Below are 19321 nucleotides of genomic sequence, written 5' to 3' on the forward strand. Positions count from 1 at the left end.
CTGTTCACAGTTCAACATGGAGCATTTATCATCTGAGTGGGGTTCAAAAAAACTTGCAAAGCTGAGCAACAGACATGCTACTCTTTGTTAATTGCTGATTGGACATGTTGCTTTGTTTTCAAAGCATTTGAGTCTTACCACTTGTCCTTTTTCTCCACACGAGGGCCGATACACTGCGACTTTTATCAGTGAGCAATATGTTCCCTCCATCTGTCCCAAACCTGACGCCTTCCGAACTGAGAGAGCAGCGAGTTTCTGCTGGAATGCTGTATTTCTCCTAAGTGTTTTACAAACAACAAACGTGTAGAAATGCTGTAAAGCATTTCCACATAAGATGTGGCACATTGTTTGTGTGAGATACTCTGAAGACTGAATTAACATTTGCTCTGGTTTGTTGAGTATTCCTTCAGCGAATGAGACTCTGGTAAAGCAGCAACAAACAAACAAACAAATGGCAAATAACATTTGAAAGCAATTTTCAGCATAAAGATCCATTTAAATCCTCTTGTGACCTTTCTGTGCCTGCAGAACACTTACTACATTACACAGTATAGCTCATCTTTATACATAAAGTCAACTCAAGTCCAAGGCCCTGTTTTTTATACATGGTTATACAAATTACTCCTTTTCTTAGGATGATGAATAATGTTATGATTTTAAATGAGGTTTAAGTTACTAGAAAGCCAAATAAGTTGTATGCCAATGCAACCAAATAACATGGCATTTAACTATGACTTTATGACCTGGATTTGTCATTTGAACACTCAAATTTATTAAATGTACTTGAATTTAGGAAAGTGGATTTTTTTCAGGCTAGCTATTTCCCCTTGTTTCCAGTCTTGATGCTAAGCTAAGCTAACAACCTGCCGGTTGTAGCTTGATATATACCATACAGACATGAGAGTGGTATCGATCTTCCCATCTAACTCTTTGCCAGAAAGCCATTTAGCAAATTTCTCCAAAAGGTCGAAACATTCTTTTAAGCCATAACAATAGAACAGAAACGTAGCCTGGTCTGATGACCTCACAGCACCAGTCATGTGCACATACTAAAGAGATTCTGTCCTTAGGGCGCCCTGGTAGCTCACCTGGTAGAGTGTGCACCCCCTGTTCCAAAGCTCAGTCCTTACAACAGCAGCCCATGTTCGATTCCGACCTGCGGCCCTTTGCTGCATGTCTTTCCCCTCTCTCTCCCCTGTTTCCTGTCCACAACTGTCCTATCAATTAAAGGCCAACATGTCCCAAAAAATAATCTTTAAAAAAATTAATAAAAAAGAGATTCTGTCTTTCATCTCTCCTCTATCCTCCGCAGTGAGTTCGGAGGTGGGTCGTGCAGTCTGGCTCCGCTTCTCACCGCCGCTGCCCTCCTCGGGGCCCCAGCCCAGCTTTATGGCACACCTATCGGGGGCCGTGGTCGGTATCAGCATGGGGCTGCTGATTCTGCGCAGCTATGAGGAGAGTCTGCAGAAACAGTGCTCTTGGTGGGTCATCGTCTTCTCCTTCATCACCTTTCTCCTCTTCGCCATCTTCTGGAACATCTTTGCATATGAGCTGCTGGGGGTGCAGATACCACCGCCTCCCTGATGAAGGCCTCCCCTCCCCCAACAGGTCCTCCCCACATACATACTGACTCCAACCCTGCTCCAAACAAAGGCTCCCCTTTGACCATCGTTAATATTTCCTCTAAAGTTAAACCCAAATGAAATGATACAATATCATTCAAAACTAAAAATCAACCAAGAATCCTTTTTTACAGATACTTTGCAAATCAAAGAAATATGTCTCTTTTATTAAAGAGGGATTACAGTAGCAACACGTACAGGTGAACGTTCCTCAGATCCATTTTGAGGAGCATTATATCTTTTTATACATACGTTGAAATTTCATCCACATTACCAGCACTAACCTTTCAGTGAGCATTTAGCCATTGTGCTCTTTATTTCAGAGGCTTTTTGAACAGCTGTTTCTTTGAGTGCATCTTGCATACACATAAAGAGAGATTCCAAGTTGATGACGCGTATCTGTGGTGAAAGGGAAAGAGAATTAAAGGGAGGAAAACCGTTTCATGGAGGTTTGCTTAAAGGCACTTAAGCAGAGCAGACACCTGAATCTGAGTCCTTTGGCTGTGCCACAAATCAAAGCTGCAGCTGCTTTGACTCAAGAGAAAGTTTATTTCTGGGGGCAGCAATTAAAAATAAAATACAGAAGCACCAATGAAATATGATTTTTTGATTTCCCAGCCCTGCTGTAACTCACAGAGGTCACTGGCTTTTTGCAAAATTGCTGGCTCACTGATGGAAAAACAAAAAAACAACCAATAGTACAAATTGAGCTGCTAAGAAGGATCTCCAGCATGATTATAAGACATCAGTCAAAATTCTTTGCCCCTGAGTGCAAATGGCTTTACCACAGGAAGGAGGAAAAAGGGAGGAGAAAAGTTTTAAATGCAAGTTTTATGTGGATTCTTTCATCGTCAATGAGTACCTTAAGATTTATCTGTCATTTTCACTTCATGGGGGTCTTGAAAAATTAGAAGACATGCGTTTTTTATGTTATTGTCATAACATTATACCTACACTGTGGATACAGACAAGACGGGAAGATGGGAAATGAAAGTGACTGCGTGACAGGAGAGGAGAGAAAAAGAAGCTCATGAGAAAATGTCAGCTTAAGTTTCCTGGATGATCACTTAAGCGGGTGAACTCCTCCTGTTGCTGTGTCCCACTAATCACCAACTTGCTAGGCGCACCATGTAAAATATGCCATGTCATGCTCTGTGGCTCTCAGACACACACACACACACACACACACACACACACACACACACTTCTCACCTTTGTCTTCCTGTAGGTTAACTTGGACAAACCGAAGAGAAGAACACACACACACACACACACACACACACACACACACACACACACTGGCCTCTGCCTGTTCTCGCTCTGACAGATTGAACTGGGGAGAGCACGGATGTGTCATCATCTGACCTCTGACCTTCATGTCCCAGAGGGCATTGGGGTCTCTCTGTCGGGCCCGGTCTATACCTCAGTTTCTCATTCTTAGGGACTGTATACTTTTGTAAAGGAATGTACCTATAATGAAAAAAAAAGAGTGTTATTAAGTTGTCCCCATTTTTCATTTGATAGTGGATGTGTATATTGTATGTTCATAACCAAGAGTATATTTATTTGTATTTTTTTTGTTCCTCTTTGAGGGGAAAAGAGAAAAATTTCAAATGGTGCAAAATGCTATGATTGTTGTTCTTCTGATAACTCCTGTATGGCTTTGACAAATAGTCTATGAGGCAGAATCCCCTGGTTTGTTAGATGACCACCAATGGCTCAAGCTCACTTGATTTTATAAATCTTTAGTGCTTTACAAAATAAGCCATAGACAGAACTAATTGGAGAGGGTAAAAGAAGAGGAAAAAAATATGTTTTTTGGTTTAAAACTTGCTGTTTGGTAGCTTCAGTGTGTGTGTGTGTGTGTGTGTGTGTGTGTGTGTGTGTGTGTGTGTGTGTGTGTGTGTGTGTGTGAGACATAATTTCTTTATTGTGAATATTCAACAGGTGAGGTGAAAGAAGACAAACTGTGCAAATACAAAATGAAACTCTGAACTGTTTGAGATATTTTCAGGTAGCGAGACACATTTTTACAACTTGTTTGACGCCAACCTGTTTGTAGTCGATGATGCAGCTTCATTTTGCAAGTGCCCACATCTCCAAACTCTCTCCTACAGCGCGCAGATGCCCCACTGCAGCTCTTCTTTTTGCAAATAACAAATTATGGGCAGAGCTTCTGTCATATATTATCTCTAGAGTGATTTAAACTTTTTTGGAAAGCTGAGGATAGGAAAGTAATTACATTTACTCATGCTACGTTCCAATAATTCATTTGAATGTCCACTGCCTGCCTGGGGAAAGAAATTTGTTATGCATTTGCCAATTTTGATAGTTGGTCATAAATACAGTTCTCAGCATTTGCGTTTACATGAAACTGTCATAGTAACAGGAGACTCGATGTTAAATGAGGAAAACGGTATGAAATAGCCAGAAAAATAGCCATTTTCAGATGCATTTAAAAAAAAAGATCAGCCAGTATGTATAATAATGGATCTTTAATAGAAACTCTTGTGTATACTATGAAATAATATTGCTTGGGATAGCAAAAATACCTCGATTAATAATGCATACATACCCTGTTAGCTCATAATGAAGATAAAGCGGATGCCTGGGCGGAGGTTAATGCACCTCTTTAACTGAAGATTCATAGGAACCCAGAAGGGTTGTAAAAAGGGCTAGTAATATCTATGTTTTTGTAGAACACATTAACTGTGAATATTACCCCTCCTGGAAGTACATGCAGGACTAGAATTGAAGGCTTGTGAATTCTTGTTGACCCTAAAACAGATACCCAACTGAGTTCTCCTCACACAAAGGGAAATGTCGGGTGTTTGATTTATAATTAAGTAGCTTCTGAAAAGAAAGCAGACAATAGCATCATAAACAGAAGAGAAAGTGAGCAGTGCATGTATGTTACATAAGTAGGTGGAGGGGTAAAGTTTTCTGGATTAGTTTATTTACTTCTCTGTAAACCAAATCTCCTGGCCATGAGCCAACCCCAACACACCTTCTAAACAAAGTCACATCCGTCTGATAAAAGCCTCTCCTGCACTCAGACAGCATCTTAGAGGACAGGAGTGATAGAGGCCTGACTCAAATCCTCGGGCTTGACAGTTGGTTTTTGGTTTGTGAGGGACAGCAGAAACAACAGTGTTGGCACTCTTTATAAAAACCTCAGCAGCAGCGTACGTGCTCTCCCAACACCTCCAGTGTCAGGATGATGCATGGCTCATGCAAGCACACCAGAGCCCAAAGCTAGACCGTAAACAGGATATCATCCTTTAATAAGTGGTTCTGACAGGCTGCATGATGTTAATTTAATTGCTGTCTTCTGAGTGACACATTTGTTTTCAACAGTATAAGGAAGGCACAGTGAGGAATGGCATGAGCTGAATATGAGCAGACTATGAATAACATGCAATCTATCAGTGGGTAATGCAAACCCCCCCCTTGACTGGTCTCGATACAGTCATGAGTGTGGTGCGAGATGATGTCGTGCCAACTTGTTTGAGTCTCATTCATACATTAACCCACCTGGATGTGGCTGAAGACAAAATACTTCATTTCTGTGCTGGTCTGATTCAAACATGCAGCATACTTGACATTTCTCTGCTGTTTCCTGTTCCTTTATTATACGTGGGCCTTTTTTTGCACTTATTATAATGTAGTTAACTGACATGTTGGCATGTGCCATATTCTCTACTGCCATAAACATTCTTTAAAGTTTTTTTTTTACCTCCCTATGCCAATCCATTGTGCTGTTATGCCCAATGCCTTGTTATCATATATCCGCCCAGAACTAAGCACCGGGCAGAAAAAGCTGCTTTGCCATCAGCTGTACGGTGTATTATGATCATGCATAGAATCCATAAGAGAAAGAAGCCGCGGTGCAAACAACAGAAATTGTTAATATATCCAGTAGCTGCTCTGAACAGCTGCTCGCCAACAAGCCGGCCAGGTTGCCTTTTCTTAGTGTTTATTGCTACTTAGATATACAGTATATGGGTAACTCTCACTGCAGGACTGTGCAGGTAAAGCAGGCTACTGTAGCTCCAGAGATGGAATTGTACTTACAGCAACAGTGCATACAAGGGTTTGACTAAAGACATTGTACCTGAAATGCTGGTTTCTAGGACCCCAAAGGTACAGACATTTGGCTTTAGTTCCCAAATTACCCTGAATATTGATACGATAAAATGTGTAAGATATAACATAAACTGGATGGGACAGTGCAGACTAAATGTGCATCTGTGAATCCTGATGCTTGCAGGTTGTCATAGCTCAACAACTATCCATTATGCTAAAAAATATAAAGTCTACAGTATTGAACTTAATGAAGATAAGTGAACACTGATTTTTGTCTACCACAGCTAGAAACAAGCATACAATAGTTTGTAAATGCATTTAGGGTTTGTTTCTAGAGATGAGGGTATATTTTCTGGTTTGTAACAGAGAACATCGCTAAAGTCTTAGTTTCCCAGTTTCTAGCTTTGGTACAGATTCTTTTCGTGTTCTCAAAACCTGCCTGAGCGCCTCGAGGTCATGCAAATATCAACAGGTGGTTTCTTTAAATTAGTTATTTTCCTCTAAAGATTAAAAAAAAAAAGAAGTAATGTCTTTGCTGCTGTGGTAGCTTTTCATGAGCTGCTTACTTTTATTGATAAAAATGGTGCCAAGCTTAAGAGGTTCAATTTCTCAGACCAGACAAGAGGTTGTACCAACACAGCGTTTACAAAAAGAAAAAGCAGAAGCTATTTTTCTCTCGATCATGAGGAAACTAAAGGAAAACTAAATTTACATGTGGATAATTTATATCAAAGTCCTCATTAATTATTTCACAATCTATTGTACTTTTTAAATGTTCTGAACGGAACCATTTTATATTGTATATATATGAATATATTTTGTTTTATTTTGTACTGTTCATTGTACTTTGCTTTAATTTAGAAACAATATAAATAAAGAACAATACTGTGGCAACATCCTACTGCTTTTTTTAGTGTGTTTAGGCACACAATCATTATTGTGCTGCAACTTACAGTTGTATGACTAAACTACATGATACCACGGCAAAAAAAAAAATAAATACTCTATTTGATATAAAGGCTTTATTATTCTGGAAAATACAAACAAAAATCTAACAAATATTAAAGCCAGTTTAATGGAAAAAAAATACTTTGCAATAATTTTTATCTTGTTTTGAGCTTCTTGGCTGGTCTCTGGTTAGTGTCGGCGTCTGACTTCTTCTCCGCCACACTGCTGGCTTTCACATCAACATCCTTTAGAAATGGGAGCTGCTGCTGTTTGGCTGTGGTCAGCGCCCACAAACACAGCTCCAGCCTGTGGGGCGTCCAGTCCTGCTGGGGATCCACTGGGGAAGAGAGGGGAGGCCAGGCATCACAATCAAAGTAGATTTCATTACATTACATTACAAGCGACTTCCAATTAAGTGCTTTCAACCTTGAAGGTGCAAACTCCAGACAACAAGTAGTAAGTGCAAATACATTAGCTTTAAATAAGCAAAACTACAAAGAGCCATATGAAAGTGCAGCTTTAAGAGTGTGTGTATATATATATATATATATATATATATATATATATATATATATACATACATACATACACACACACACACACACACACACACACTGTATATATTCTTTTTTAATCTGAGGTTCATTTGGCTTTTTTGACAGTGATCAACAAAAATCTCTTTTATCAGAATTATCTAACATAAATAAATATAAAATACATAAAAGGTTTTTTTTCTATTGAAAAGGGTAAAAAAGACACATAAAATTTTCTTTGATTCAATGTTGATCAACAATAAAACATGAAATCCTCCACTTTAAATAGGCACTGTAAAAGTTGTAATCCCATAAAAGGCAGTGGCAAACAGATAAGTTTTAAGCCTTGATTTAAAAGAACAGTTTTGTTTTAACCCTGGAGACAGTAAGCAAGTGCTTTATAAACTAATAGTAGTATTTTATTTAGTAGTAGTATCGCATTTTCTGTGCTATATTGACGACACGGAATACAGATGTGCCCACCGGCCTTTTGTCCCCGTCATTAGCTCACCTTTGTTTAGTTTTTCAGTGCACTCGATCATTTTGCCCAGGTAGAGAGTGTAGTGCTTGGCTGTGTATTGGATGGGCTTTAGTCCTGGTACACTCTCCATGGCTTCATCTGACATGAATGCAGCCTGTTCTGGAGCTCCTGCCGCCAACACAGCTGGAACAAAATGGACAGTCAGACCCAAGCCAAGCTGAATGTAGCCATGAGGAGAATACAAACTACTTAAACAGAGAGCAGGGAGTCCCAGCCGCTCAATCCACCAGTGTTAGGACTATCCTTCTGTACACTTGCTAAAAAGGCTTTCACTTTGTGCTTTAAGAGGATCCCAGAGATGTTTTATCAGTATGCGGAAAGCTGAAAGCAGATTCGATACAGTATCTTCAGAAACCGAATGGAATCATGCTTACCTGAAGCGGTGGCTGGGCCGACTCCTTTTAGGGAGCTGAGCTCTGCGATAGCTGCCTGCACATCAGGTATGAGGCTGAAGGCCTTTCTGGAACATTTCTCCACAATGTCCTCACTGTTGGAAGCCACCAGCTGCTGCAGCCTCGGCCTGAACTTCCCTCTCTGCAGAAAAGCACATGGGGGGCACACAAGGACACAGCTGACGCACTTAGCCTGCCAATGCCTCTTTGTAGCTATACTATATGTTTTTGTTTTTTTTAAAGAATATTTTTTGGGCATTTTAGCCCTTTATTTCTATAGGTTTATAGGTTCTATACAGTTTAGACTTGAAAGGGGAGAGAGAGGTGTAATGACATGCAGCAAAGGGCCACAGGTCAGAGTCGAACCCGCGGCTGCTGCGTTAAGGAGTAAACCTCTATATATGGGCGCCCGCTCTACCAGATGTGCTAACCAGGCGCCCTGCTATACTATTTCTTTTAAGGAGTATTTACTGACAAAATCTTTTGTTGTGGATGTGTTAAAGTCCCTTACAGTAAGCTTCCACTCCATCAGTTTCACCAGCTCCGACTGAGTGACATGTCTGTCAGGTCGACTTAAAATGAGTGTAGGCAGCTCCTCTTGGTACCTGTACATAGATACACACAGGTTAGGCTCAGTTACCTTTAATCTTAAAGCAAAGGTCAACGAAACTCAATTTATTTCATGCAGGGATAACCATAAATACAATTTTGTATAGTTACATTCATAAAAACGAGGCTGTGAACAAAGAGATTTGACAAAACAATCCCACCTCAAAGGTCCACTCACAGGCTTTTTCCAGATCTTTCAACTTCATCATGTGGCCTTTGTCAACAGAGGGAGTTTTCTTAGTTGTTATGGAGATAACTTAAGCAAACATGGATGAGAAGTACTGTAATGGAAGTGCTGTAATTAAATCATACAGATAATAAGCTAAAATGTCAACAGATTAAATTCCATGACAAGCAAGCAAATGCTCTCTGATGATGAAGTCACTGTGATATAGTTGAAAGCCTCAGAAAAAGTGGACCTTGAGTCGACTTGAGACTGCTTTGTCAAATTGCTTTTTCCAAGGTCAATAATTAACTTCTTAAATCAAGATGTGTATTTTGAATGACTCAAAGATAAATCAATATATAAATCAATATAACCTACTGAAAGCCAGCAGATTTTCTACAGTGTGAAATGTTGCCACATCTCTTTCTTATACAGTGAAACTGAGGGTGGTTTTGTAACTGCTGCTGTGAGGGTTTACCACTTGTCGAGGTTTAGCAGCTTTCCAGGTTTCTTGCCTTTGGCCTTGGCCTCCACTACATCCCAGTATTTACCATATACGCCCCTCCATGTGTCTGGGTCCTCACAGGCAAACAGAGTACTCATGGCAGCAGAGAGCTCACACTATCACCTGCAAACAGACAAATATAATCTGAATGTCAGTTTGTAAAACCTCTATTCTACAGAAATGGACTACATCATTGTGCATTTTATTATTTTCACACCTTAACCTGCTATGCTTTGATTCGATAAATAACGCATTTACCTTAGGACACAACAAAAAGAGGCCGATAATCTCCAGCAAATTCCTGAATGAGTCGTAGTAGTCACGCTGCTTCCGTCGTGACATACGGAGTTCCCGCGAGATGTAGAGCAAAATACTATTTCCTGCCGCAAGCAGTAAGCAACAGTTTCCGAAAGGTTTGTCCCCTAAAGTATTTTGTTATTGAATTTGCATAGACACTGTCACTCAGTAGGTTGCATGTTTTGTTATTTCTTTAATTGTCCGACATACTTGTAAAATATACATGCTTGTGTCGTGCGCGTCTCGTCTTTGCAAAAGTGCTAGGTAGCTAGGTTAGCCAGCTAGCATTAGCATCACATTCCAGTCATGTTTATGGTGAAAGTACACTGGACAGCGAGTTTAGCTATTTGTAGCCAACACACCCGCAGACAAGTGCACACCGCGTAGGAGCTGACGGGTGTACGTATCTCTAATTTAACCATATTTTGGAGGAAAGTGAACCACTAGCAAAATACAAAATTAAGGGTGTAACATTAGATGGATAGTGGTATTAGTAGCTAGTCAATGTTGATAGTGTCAGTGCACATGTTGGGATTGCTCGTTTTTGTCTTTTACCCCATCACACTTCACGTAAGCACAAAACAGCTTTACAGCATTACCAGCAAGAGGTAGAAGGTGAGGCAGAATTTCAATGCCGCAGACGAGACATAGTAAAAACAAACAGAATGGACATCTTACAGCATTTAAAACTTATAATAATAGTCTGTTAGCCAAGAGGTGACTGTCAGCCATTATATGCATTTTTTTGAGTGGGACCCATAGATTTATTATATTAACGGATGATAACACCTTAAGGGGTTTATCCTGATATGATACATGTGTCTATATGTAGCTAAATATTTCCCACTTCATTGTGTTACATGTATATTCTAGTTTTATTTAGTAAATACAGAGAATAGTTTGACATATTTGTATATGCTTACATTGTGAATACAAGATGCTCAATTGATGTGATTAACTATGTCAATGTTTCAGTTTAGTCTATTCAACATAAGTATGCATCAGTTTGTGTTATCTTCAATGTATTTGTGACAAAAATGTATATAATGTATGATGAGACATAACATATCTGTCCTAACTGTAAACTTAGATAATATATTGCAGTGTTGTTCACATGCCAATCTCTCACTAGTAAGTTGGCTCTCATGGGAGCACATGAAGAGGACTCTGAGCTGCTGCAGACATTGACAAGGCTGGCAGTTCTTCAAAAAGTAAGTACCGCAGCAGTTTCATTGTCAAAAATTTAAGAAACACATAAATGTTGTACATATACTGCCACCTCCCCTGGCCTCTACACCAAGTACTGTATTCTAACATGTTATGGTGCCACCTTCTGGTGGATTTTGGATCTGCCTTGATAACATTTCCCAAAACTCAGATTTATTTTAAAGCATTGCTGTTAAAGTAAAAGTAGCTAATTAATTTGATTTTGCATCTTGTCTCTGAGCTCAAATACAATCACTGTTGTCTGCACTAGGAACATGGAGAAGATGTCCCGGGTTACCACAGCCCTCGGCAACAGTGCCATCAGTGGCCGAACTATGTTCTGCCACTTAGACGCTCCTGCAAACGCCATCAGTGTGTGCCGTGACGCCACGCAGGTGGTGGTAGCTGGCCGCAACATCTTCAAGATCTACGCACTGGAGGAGGAGCAGTTTGTGGAGAAGCTGAATCTACGTGTGGGCCGCAAACCCTCTCTCAACTTCAGCTGTGCGGATGTCATGTGGCACCAGATGGAGGAGAACCTGCTGGCCACGGCTGCTACCAATGGGGCAGTGGTCACCTGGAACCTGGGAAAACCCTCTCGTAACAAGCAGGACCAACTGTTTACTGAGCACAAACGCACTGTCAACAAGGTATGCTTCCATCCCACAGAGGTTTATATGCTGCTAAGTGGCTCGCAGGATGGCTTCATGAAGTGCTTCGACCTGCGCAAAAAGGAGTCTGTCAGCACTTTCTCAGGTAGAATATTTTGTGATAAGTATTAGATTACAACTGCTAAGTGTTTTGCATGACAAACTTTATTTTATTGTGTCTTTACAATGTGGTTAACTGAAATTCTTTGGGTCATTGGAACTTTTTTTTACAGTTTTCTGAGATTAATATGTTAGGAAAAGAAAGGAAATCCCTAATGTGTTGGAGCAGAAGTAATGTTTTTACTGTTAGAAATTAGGAAGCAAACTATATCTGTGGTTCATACCACTTAATATCCAGGTTGCTTTTTCCCCCACTCCCTTTCTTCCAGGTCAGTCAGAGAGTGTAAGGGATGTCCAGTTCAGCATGAAGGATTATTTCACATTTGCTGCATCCTTTGAGAATGGCAACGTCCAGCTGTGGGACATCAGACGGCCGGATCGCTATGAGCGGATGTTCACCGCCCATACTGGCCCTGTGTTCTGCTGCGACTGGCACCCTGATGACAGGTAAAAGAAAGTGACTTGGGTCATACTGTATGCCACTTGTGATTAGTAGTGCTTCAGTAGTGGGTTTTTATTATTGTCATCCGTTAATGGAGTTCTCTCTTTATTTCCATTTCAGGGGATGGTTGGCCACTGGGGGCCGGGACAAGATGGTGAAAGTGTGGGACATGACCACCAACCGGGCCAAGGAGATCTATTGTGTCCAGACGATCGCCTCAGTGGCACGGGTCAAGTGGCGGCCTGAGAGAAAGTTTCATTTAGCCACCTGTTCCATGATGGTGGATCACAACATCTATGTGTGGGATGTCCGCAGACCTTTCATTCCCTTCGCCACATTTGAGGAACACAAGGATGTGACCACTGGTATTGTGTGGCGCCACCAGCACGACCCTCATTTTCTGCTCTCTGGCTCTAAGGACAGCACACTTTACCAACACATGTTCAAGGATGCCACTCGTCCCGTGGACAAGGCCAACCCCGAGGGTCTGTGCTTTGGACTCTTTGGTGACTTGGCCTTTGCAGCCAAGGAGAGTCTGATCAGCAGCGACGCCAACAGAAAGCCTTACCCTGGAGGCGACCGGCGCTACCCGATTTTTTTCTTCAAGAAGCCCGACCCAACTGAACAATTTGCCCATGTATCCAGTGCCCTTAGCGTCTTTGAGACAGACTTGGACAGTAACCGCATGGACTGGTTTGTCAAGACAGCACAACTCTACCTCCTCTGTGGGAAGCCATTTGCCGAGCTGTGTGATCACAATGCCAAGGTGGCGCAGGAGCTCAAAAGACCTCAGGTCAGACAAATTAATACAGTAACAAATCTGCACTGTACTACAAATAATCCACTTAGGTTTTGATGTTGTCAATTTAAATGGAACCTTGACAGATTATGATTTTAAAAAATTGATGGAAGTATTACTTGTTTAAATAACAAATTTTTAATTACTCTCTTGAAAAAGTAAGTAACTGCACTAGGGTGGCAACTAACAGTTATTTTTTCTATTAATGTACTGACTACTTTCTCGATTAATCATTTGGTCGAAAGTGTCAATAAATCATAAACAATGCCCATCATAAGTCCCCAGAGCCCATGGTGATGTCTTAAAATGTATAGTTTTGTCCGACCAAACATAATTTCTCCTCTAAACTGGTTGTCACATTTGCACTAGACCCAACAATGACCTTGTTAGGGTTATTTGAATTAATTGAGTCAATAAACTAGTAGCCTTAAAGGTCCAATGTGTAGGAATTTCTCCCATCTAGCGTTGAGATCATATATCGCAATCAGCTCTCTCGCACCACGCAGTTCAAAGTACGTATTACAGCTACGTTAGCCTTCACGCTTCAAAAAGCCCGTCTCTTGTTCTTTTCAATATCCTTTTTTCTTTTTCTGGGCGAAGAAGAAGACTCCTTTTCTTGAAATTTGGATTTTGAATACGTGTGGTCCTCCATGTTTCCTACTTCAAACTTGCCGGGGCCGGGAAGTGACGATACCCATTAGCAGCATTAGCAGCGAAAATGCGAAAGGCGGAGCAGTATGTCCTGTTTGTCCCTTACCGGCTAACTTATTTCAAGATGGCGCATGAATATGGAGCGTCTAGCCCTAGCCCAGTTTATGCAAACGCAAATGTAAAATTTCAAGCCAAAAGGAATACTAAGAATTGATGGTGGAGGTAAATATTCATGAAAAAGGAAAAGTTTGTGAACGGGCAACACAGATTTTGATAATGAACAACTAAACACGTTAAACACTGAACCTTTAAGCCCACATTATCAACATAAATAGTGCAAGTAATGACTTTAGGAAAAAGAAATGTGATTAAATTGTCCCTTAACACTACTTTCAATAGTAATGTGTTATCAAGTAATTGTGTTTGGCATGTGTTATGAATAACCAATCTTTTTTTTTTTTATATAATACAAAGGTTTCCAAAACATGGACCATGTTGAGAATCATGTTCTCTGACCCAGCAAACCTCACAACGCCCGGTCTAAACCACAACCTCAGTAAACTGGGCACCATGCCTTTAATGAACAGGTAAATAAGTGTTTTAGTGTGCCATTACAAAAACAGTAATAACCAGTAATGCCCATTATCATCTAATGCTGATGTGCATTATGCTTTCAGTTTCAACATGAAGGAAATGAGTTCAGGGATGGGCACAGAGAGCAGACTAGAGCGCAGTAAAGGTGAGAGCAGGCAGGACAACATCCACCTGGAGCCTGGAAACTCACACGCCAGCAATAATAATGAAGGTGAGGATGGTCATTAAAGTTCTTAGATGCTTATCTGTTTGTCCTTGTGTTTTTTGTATTTTATTCAAAACTAAATAAGCCATTCATTCGATTCAGAAAATGAGGAGACCGAGGGAAGCGAGGGCCAGGCTGAGTATATGTTCTGTGATGCTGAGTTAGATGACGATGACCTCTACTCTATGGAGAATGACAACCAAGCAGGTCAGTCACAGTCCCATCTCTGAGGGAACTAAAGAGTTGCTTACGTAAGTGACTGCTATTTATAGCTGCCTCCATGCTCAGCGCTTTTTTGTCTAATATTATCTCTGCTCCTTTTGTCACAACAGAAGAGCCGGAGTACACGCTGCCCCAGGAGGCCTTCCAGCTGCGCCACGAGATCATAGATAACCCTTCTGCTCCAGAGCACCTTCAGCAGGACAAGGCCGACTCCCCGCACGTCAGCGGCAACGAGGCAGAAGTCACTTGTCTGACACCCATCGAGTCCTTCTCGCTCATCTCCATTTCCCAGCCACTGTTCAGCCCACATTTACCCGCCAGCTTCTTCTGTCCCATTGTTCGGGAAATGCTAACCTATTACGCCGAGCAGGGCGACGTGCAGATGGCCGTGTCTGTGCTTATCGTCTTGGGGGACCGGATCCGCAAAGAGATCGATGACCTCACCCAGGTTAGATAGAGATTAGTGTTGTAAAGAATTCATCAAATATGTAATGGACTAGAACTTAAGAGTTGTTTTGTTGGCAAAGGCATTAATGAAAAAGTTTCTTCAGGTTAAAAAAAAAAAAGCTTATGTTGTGCTCAAAAGAATGACTCACTGACTTCAAGCTAATCTTAATGTTGGTAATGTTGGAAAGATAGCACGATTTGAAAGTAGCATCTCCTCGGGACTCTAACCCTTCCCCGTGCCCTCGGCCTCCGACCCACACACAGAGGTGCATGAGCACTGCTGCGACACTGCTTCAGAGCAGAGAAAGGACCGCAATTTTACTTCATGTCTCATTTTCTGGTGAGCAAACACCTAATATTATAATAAACTATATTATTATATATATAAATTATAAGTGTTTAAAACTACTGGTAGCACTGCGGCGACGACGCACATTTATCTCAGGCTTGTACACTGGAGGGGTAGAGTACGCGCAGCGGGTCTTGGAGGCATTTCATTGGTTCCTTCCAAACGGACTGACAGGCAGTAATTAGTGGGCATTTTTACAAGATTACAGCAGCTACAGATGACAGATCTTTTTTTCCACTCCTTTTTCAGAGCCCATACGTTATTTATTACTATTGGGGTGCAAACAATATATTTTTTTAAAAGTGTTTATTTGAAATAGTGACCAACCCTGCCGTTTTAAATATGAGAAGTCAGGATAGTTCTCGGAACAAACGTTAAGGTTTAATGTATTTGCACAGACAAATCCATTGCAAATCATTCATGTGAAATGGAAACATCCAACAAAGTTTAGGGATTCTTAAGGCCTGATGTATGATTGTAAATGGCTTAGGTGATCACTACTAAAACACCCAAGTCTTAAAATTCAATTACCACGTGGCAGTTAAGAAAACCTAAACCCTGAACCAGTTGTTGTTCCATTTCAGGAGCACTGGTACATGTCCTACATAGACCTGTTGCAGCGATTCGAGTTGTGGAACGTGTCCAATGAGGTCATCAAGTTGAGTACGTGCAGCGCCATAACCTGCCTGAACCAGGCATCTACAACACTTCATATCAACTGCAGCAACTGCAAGCGGCCAATGAGCAACAAGGGCTGGATTTGTGACAGGTATGAACCGTTTAATGGGGGGTTGGTTACTGGGTCATTCCTTTGTTGGGACCAGTAACTTCCTACACCAGCAACAAATGTTAACTGCTACTTCTGTTGTCTTAAATGCTAGGGCTGTCCTCGACTAAAGAAATTCTTAGTCGACTAACACTTATAGGATTTTGTCGACTAATCGATTAGTTGATTTAATTGACATAGCTGTGCGCTTTGAGAGGTGGTTAAGACTAGAAAAGCACAATATAAATGTAGTTAATTAACCATCTGTAAGCACCACTTTAAATCTTGTGTTTACCATAAATGTGCTCATAAGCTTCTTGGAAATGAGTAATTAAGCATAAATAAGCATAAGAAATGACTAATCAACTAAAGAAATCTTAGTCGACTAAGACCAAAACGACCGACTTAGTCGACTAATCGACTAAGAGGTGGTAGCCCTATTAAATGCAATTTCTATACAGTACACTTGGTATTTATTTAATTCTGACAAATGCCCTGCGTCACTCCTCTAGGTGCCACCAGTGTGCCAGTGTGTGTGCAGTGTGCCACCATGTGGTGAAGGGACTGTTTGTGTGGTGTCAGGGCTGCAGCCATGGTGGACATCTGGAGCACATAATGAACTGGCTTAAAAGCAGCGCCCACTGCCCTGCTGGCTGCGGCCACCTGTGTGAGTACACCTGAGCCCATCACAACCACTGTTCACACAGCTGCTGCTCTGAGGGAATCAATCCTCAACCGGCCTAGATCTCACACACACACACCACAGATAAACAAGATGTCTTTATTCCTCCACGTGGGCCTGGATCCTTTTATCACTGTGGAAAGAAGGATGGCTCTGTGTGTGTGTGTTTGAACTAAGATTAGCCAAAGGTCTCATTTACTGCGTCTATAGGAGGAAGAGGTTTATATGTGCTCTCCTGGACAGCCATTCAAGAGCAAACACATTCATATTTAAATTGGTGAAATTGTATATAAGCAGATGTTATGATAGATATAACAATATTTCTTTTTGTTGATTCACACTTGGTGCATTTTACATTGTTTTTAAACCCCTCATTAAATCCTGAAGGCTGTACAGGAAGAGTTCTGTTCATCTGAGGTGGATTGTTAATGTTTGTACATAATGCTACATCTTATTTTGAAGGACTGTAGATAATGTTTCATTAATTTATATAAGAAATAGCTCACTATTCCAACAATACATTAAAGCAATACAATTGAAGTTGTTCTGTACCAGTGAAGTCTGTTTTGTCAACTACATTTAACAGAGAATAGCTTCAGTTTCTACGTAGCTTTTCTGATCAATCACAGTGAATGTAGACTGAATCCAGGTCATTTGAACTTCCACTAAGCTTTATATTCTGTCGGCTGCACACTTTCACACCTGGCAGATGCCCAGTTACATCTAGTCGTCTACCCTTGTTTGCTGAGCAGTTCCAGTGGAGCAGTCAGGATACAAAGTCTTGCTCAAGGGCACCTTAGTGAGAGGAAAGAACAACTACTTATTCATTTTTCCCAGCCACACTTTACTCTCTTGGGCCTAGAAATCCCAGCTGGCCACCCGCCAAATGTCTCTAGCCTCAAGTCTACCAGCTAGACACAAAGTGTGCTGCTCAGTGTGTTGCTTGTCATAGTTTATATAACTCACTACGGGTGAGATTCACAACAGATAAGTGTGGAAGCCAACAGAGACGACTTCTGTCTAGATAAAGCTCAACACGACAGCTTTGTCTTGGGTGGAATTAGACTGTTAATGTCAGTATCCTTCCAGTAATGTGTAGCCTGATTGCAACTGGTTGGAGGATTTTACATTATAGTTTTACTGGCGGACCCTCATGACACGAGTAAATTATCACTGAGAGATGAAGAATTTTTCATCAGTCCAGTCTCAACTCTCAACACTGTTTATTTGGGCACATTTACATTCTGGACGCTGCTCAGCATCACAAGTGATGGTCTCCTGCCTGTCACTCTTTTTTTATGACAGCTTAACATATCACTGGTACAGTAATCATCACCTTTAATAGTGTCCCATCTTTCACATTAACAACTCTACAGTTGTCCTGTCAATCATGAGGGCCAAAGCAGTGATGTATGAAGTGGACTGGGTCTGTGCTAAATTAAAAACCTGCAGGCTTGAGGCTGGTGCGTTTGGATCAGCCGCTCAAGCAAAACTCAGCCAACATCCATGTAGTGCCAAGGTTGTTAACTCGGCAGCAACTGTCACACGTCGATTTACTGCCAAGTTCCCGGGCACAATAGAGGATTTTCAGATGTATTCCTTATGAGGGCATCCCAACAATCAGGAGGGGAATCCCTGACCCACGAGGCTCTGTCTGCATAGAACAGCCCTGTAGTTTTAGCAAATGAAATATTAACCACATCATTCAAGTCAGACTAGACATGCTGGAGACATAGACATCTGTACAATAAGTCCAGAAGTGAAGAACAGGGCCTGTTATTTATCAAGCTTCTCAAAGTGCCATTTTACTCAAGTGCTGAGAATTCATGACATTTACTTCTGCTTTCAAACTTAAAGATGCAGTAGGTAAGACTTATAAAACTAACTTTCTGTCATATTTGCTGAAACTGACCCTATGTTCCAGTAGAACTATATGAAGCCAGCTCCTCTGGCACCACCTACAGCCTGTAGTGCATCTAACAGCCCACCGGTTTAAAATTTGTAATTAAGACATGGTGGAAAACGTCTTTATCTTTCATTTAAAAAATGTGTCTATCTTATTGTACTCTCTTGAGAATTCTTTATCGTCAAATGTGTGAACGTAAACTTCTCTTTAAGAATTTCACCATTCAATGTGAATTTATCTGAGAATATTCTTAAATAAGGAAACATATTCAGTGATTGGTCCATGCCTATGTTGTCATCCAAAATCCTGTTTGTGGCACAGGCACAGCAACGTGTCGAGATTATCTCTAAGACTGACGCTTAACATATAGTCCTACACTTCACTTAAACTACGACCGATGTTTGATAACTTTTTTTTACTCATAATTCAATTCTTAGCAGTGTTCTTGTGAGTAATTCTTAGGCTTGATAAATACGGGCCCAGACAATATGTTAAGTGTTTGTTAGAGACCGACGATATAATCATTTCTAAATTTCCTAATATATTCAACACATCTGCAGAAGTCTAATGCAGAGCCCCCCAT

General features: G+C 40.9%; 3 protein-coding genes across 8 annotated transcripts in view; 2 read left to right on the forward strand and 1 right to left on the reverse strand.

Annotated features, from left to right (window-relative positions):
* rhbdl1 (rhomboid, veinlet-like 1 (Drosophila)) overlaps window positions 1-1606 on the forward strand; it is a 37514-nt gene extending 35908 nt beyond the window's left edge. For all 4 annotated transcript variants that reach the window (XM_028568448.1, XM_028568449.1, XM_028568450.1 and 1 more), the window contains one exon: window positions 1313-1606. In XM_028568448.1, coding sequence (XP_028424249.1) covers window positions 1313-1584 — 272 coding nt within the window. In that variant the 3' untranslated portion in view covers window positions 1585-1606. The remainder of the gene's footprint in view (window positions 1-1312) is intronic.
* A 5137-nt stretch (window positions 1607-6743) lies between these two features.
* LOC114548462 (uncharacterized) lies at window positions 6744-9958 on the reverse strand. Its single transcript, XM_028568435.1, has 6 exons — window positions 9661-9958; window positions 9376-9525; window positions 8634-8727; window positions 8105-8264; window positions 7701-7853; window positions 6744-6993 (listed from the first exon to the last, which is right to left on the reverse strand). The coding sequence occupies exons 2-6, from the start codon at window positions 9498-9500 to the stop codon at window positions 6812-6814; spliced, it is 714 nt and encodes a 237-aa protein (XP_028424236.1). The 5' UTR covers window positions 9501-9525; window positions 9661-9958; the 3' UTR covers window positions 6744-6811.
* wdr24 (WD repeat domain 24) lies at window positions 9494-17372 on the forward strand. Of its 3 annotated transcripts, none has more exons than XM_028568432.1 (11): window positions 9494-9815; window positions 10832-10910; window positions 11177-11661; window positions 11945-12122; window positions 12238-12910; window positions 14042-14154; window positions 14245-14372; window positions 14469-14573; window positions 14699-15036; window positions 15969-16153; window positions 16663-17372. In XM_028568432.1, exons 3-11 carry the CDS (start codon window positions 11181-11183, stop codon window positions 16829-16831), a joined length of 2370 nt encoding a protein of 789 aa, XP_028424233.1. In that variant the 5' UTR covers window positions 9494-9815; window positions 10832-10910; window positions 11177-11180; the 3' UTR covers window positions 16832-17372. The 3 variants fall into 3 exon arrangements, with proteins under 3 accessions (XP_028424233.1, XP_028424235.1, XP_028424234.1); XM_028568434.1 differs by lacking the exon at window positions 9494-9815 and adding an exon at window positions 9823-9867; XM_028568433.1 differs by lacking the exon at window positions 9494-9815 and adding an exon at window positions 9894-10098.
* Window positions 17373-19321: the final 1949 nt, after the last annotated feature.

The sequence above is a fragment of the Perca flavescens genome, chromosome 21 (genome assembly GCF_004354835.1).
Source record: "Perca flavescens isolate YP-PL-M2 chromosome 21, PFLA_1.0, whole genome shotgun sequence".
Taxonomy (NCBI): domain Eukaryota; kingdom Metazoa; phylum Chordata; class Actinopteri; order Perciformes; family Percidae; genus Perca; species Perca flavescens.

Bases quoted from the DNA above. Each gene is read 5' to 3' on its own strand.
- wdr24 (XM_028568432.1), top strand. From the start codon at position 11,181: ATGGAGAAGATGTCCCGGGTTACCACAGCCCTCGGCAACAGTGCCATC. The intron at 11,662-11,944 runs GTAGAATATTTT...CCTTTCTTCCAG, and splicing joins GTCTGTCAGCACTTTCTCAG to GTCAGTCAGAGAGTGTAAGG. The intron at 14,155-14,244 runs GTAAATAAGTGT...TTATGCTTTCAG, and splicing joins ACCATGCCTTTAATGAACAG to TTTCAACATGAAGGAAATGA.
- LOC114548462 (XM_028568435.1), bottom strand. From the start codon at position 9,500: ATGAGTACTCTGTTTGCCTGTGAGGACCCAGACACATGGAGGGGCGTA. The intron at 8,728-9,375 runs GTAAACCCTCAC...ATCTATGTACAG, and splicing joins CTGCTAAACCTCGACAAGTG to GTACCAAGAGGAGCTGCCTA. The intron at 7,854-8,104 runs GTAAGCATGATT...ATTTTGTTCCAG, and splicing joins CGGCCCAGCCACCGCTTCAG to CTGTGTTGGCGGCAGGAGCT.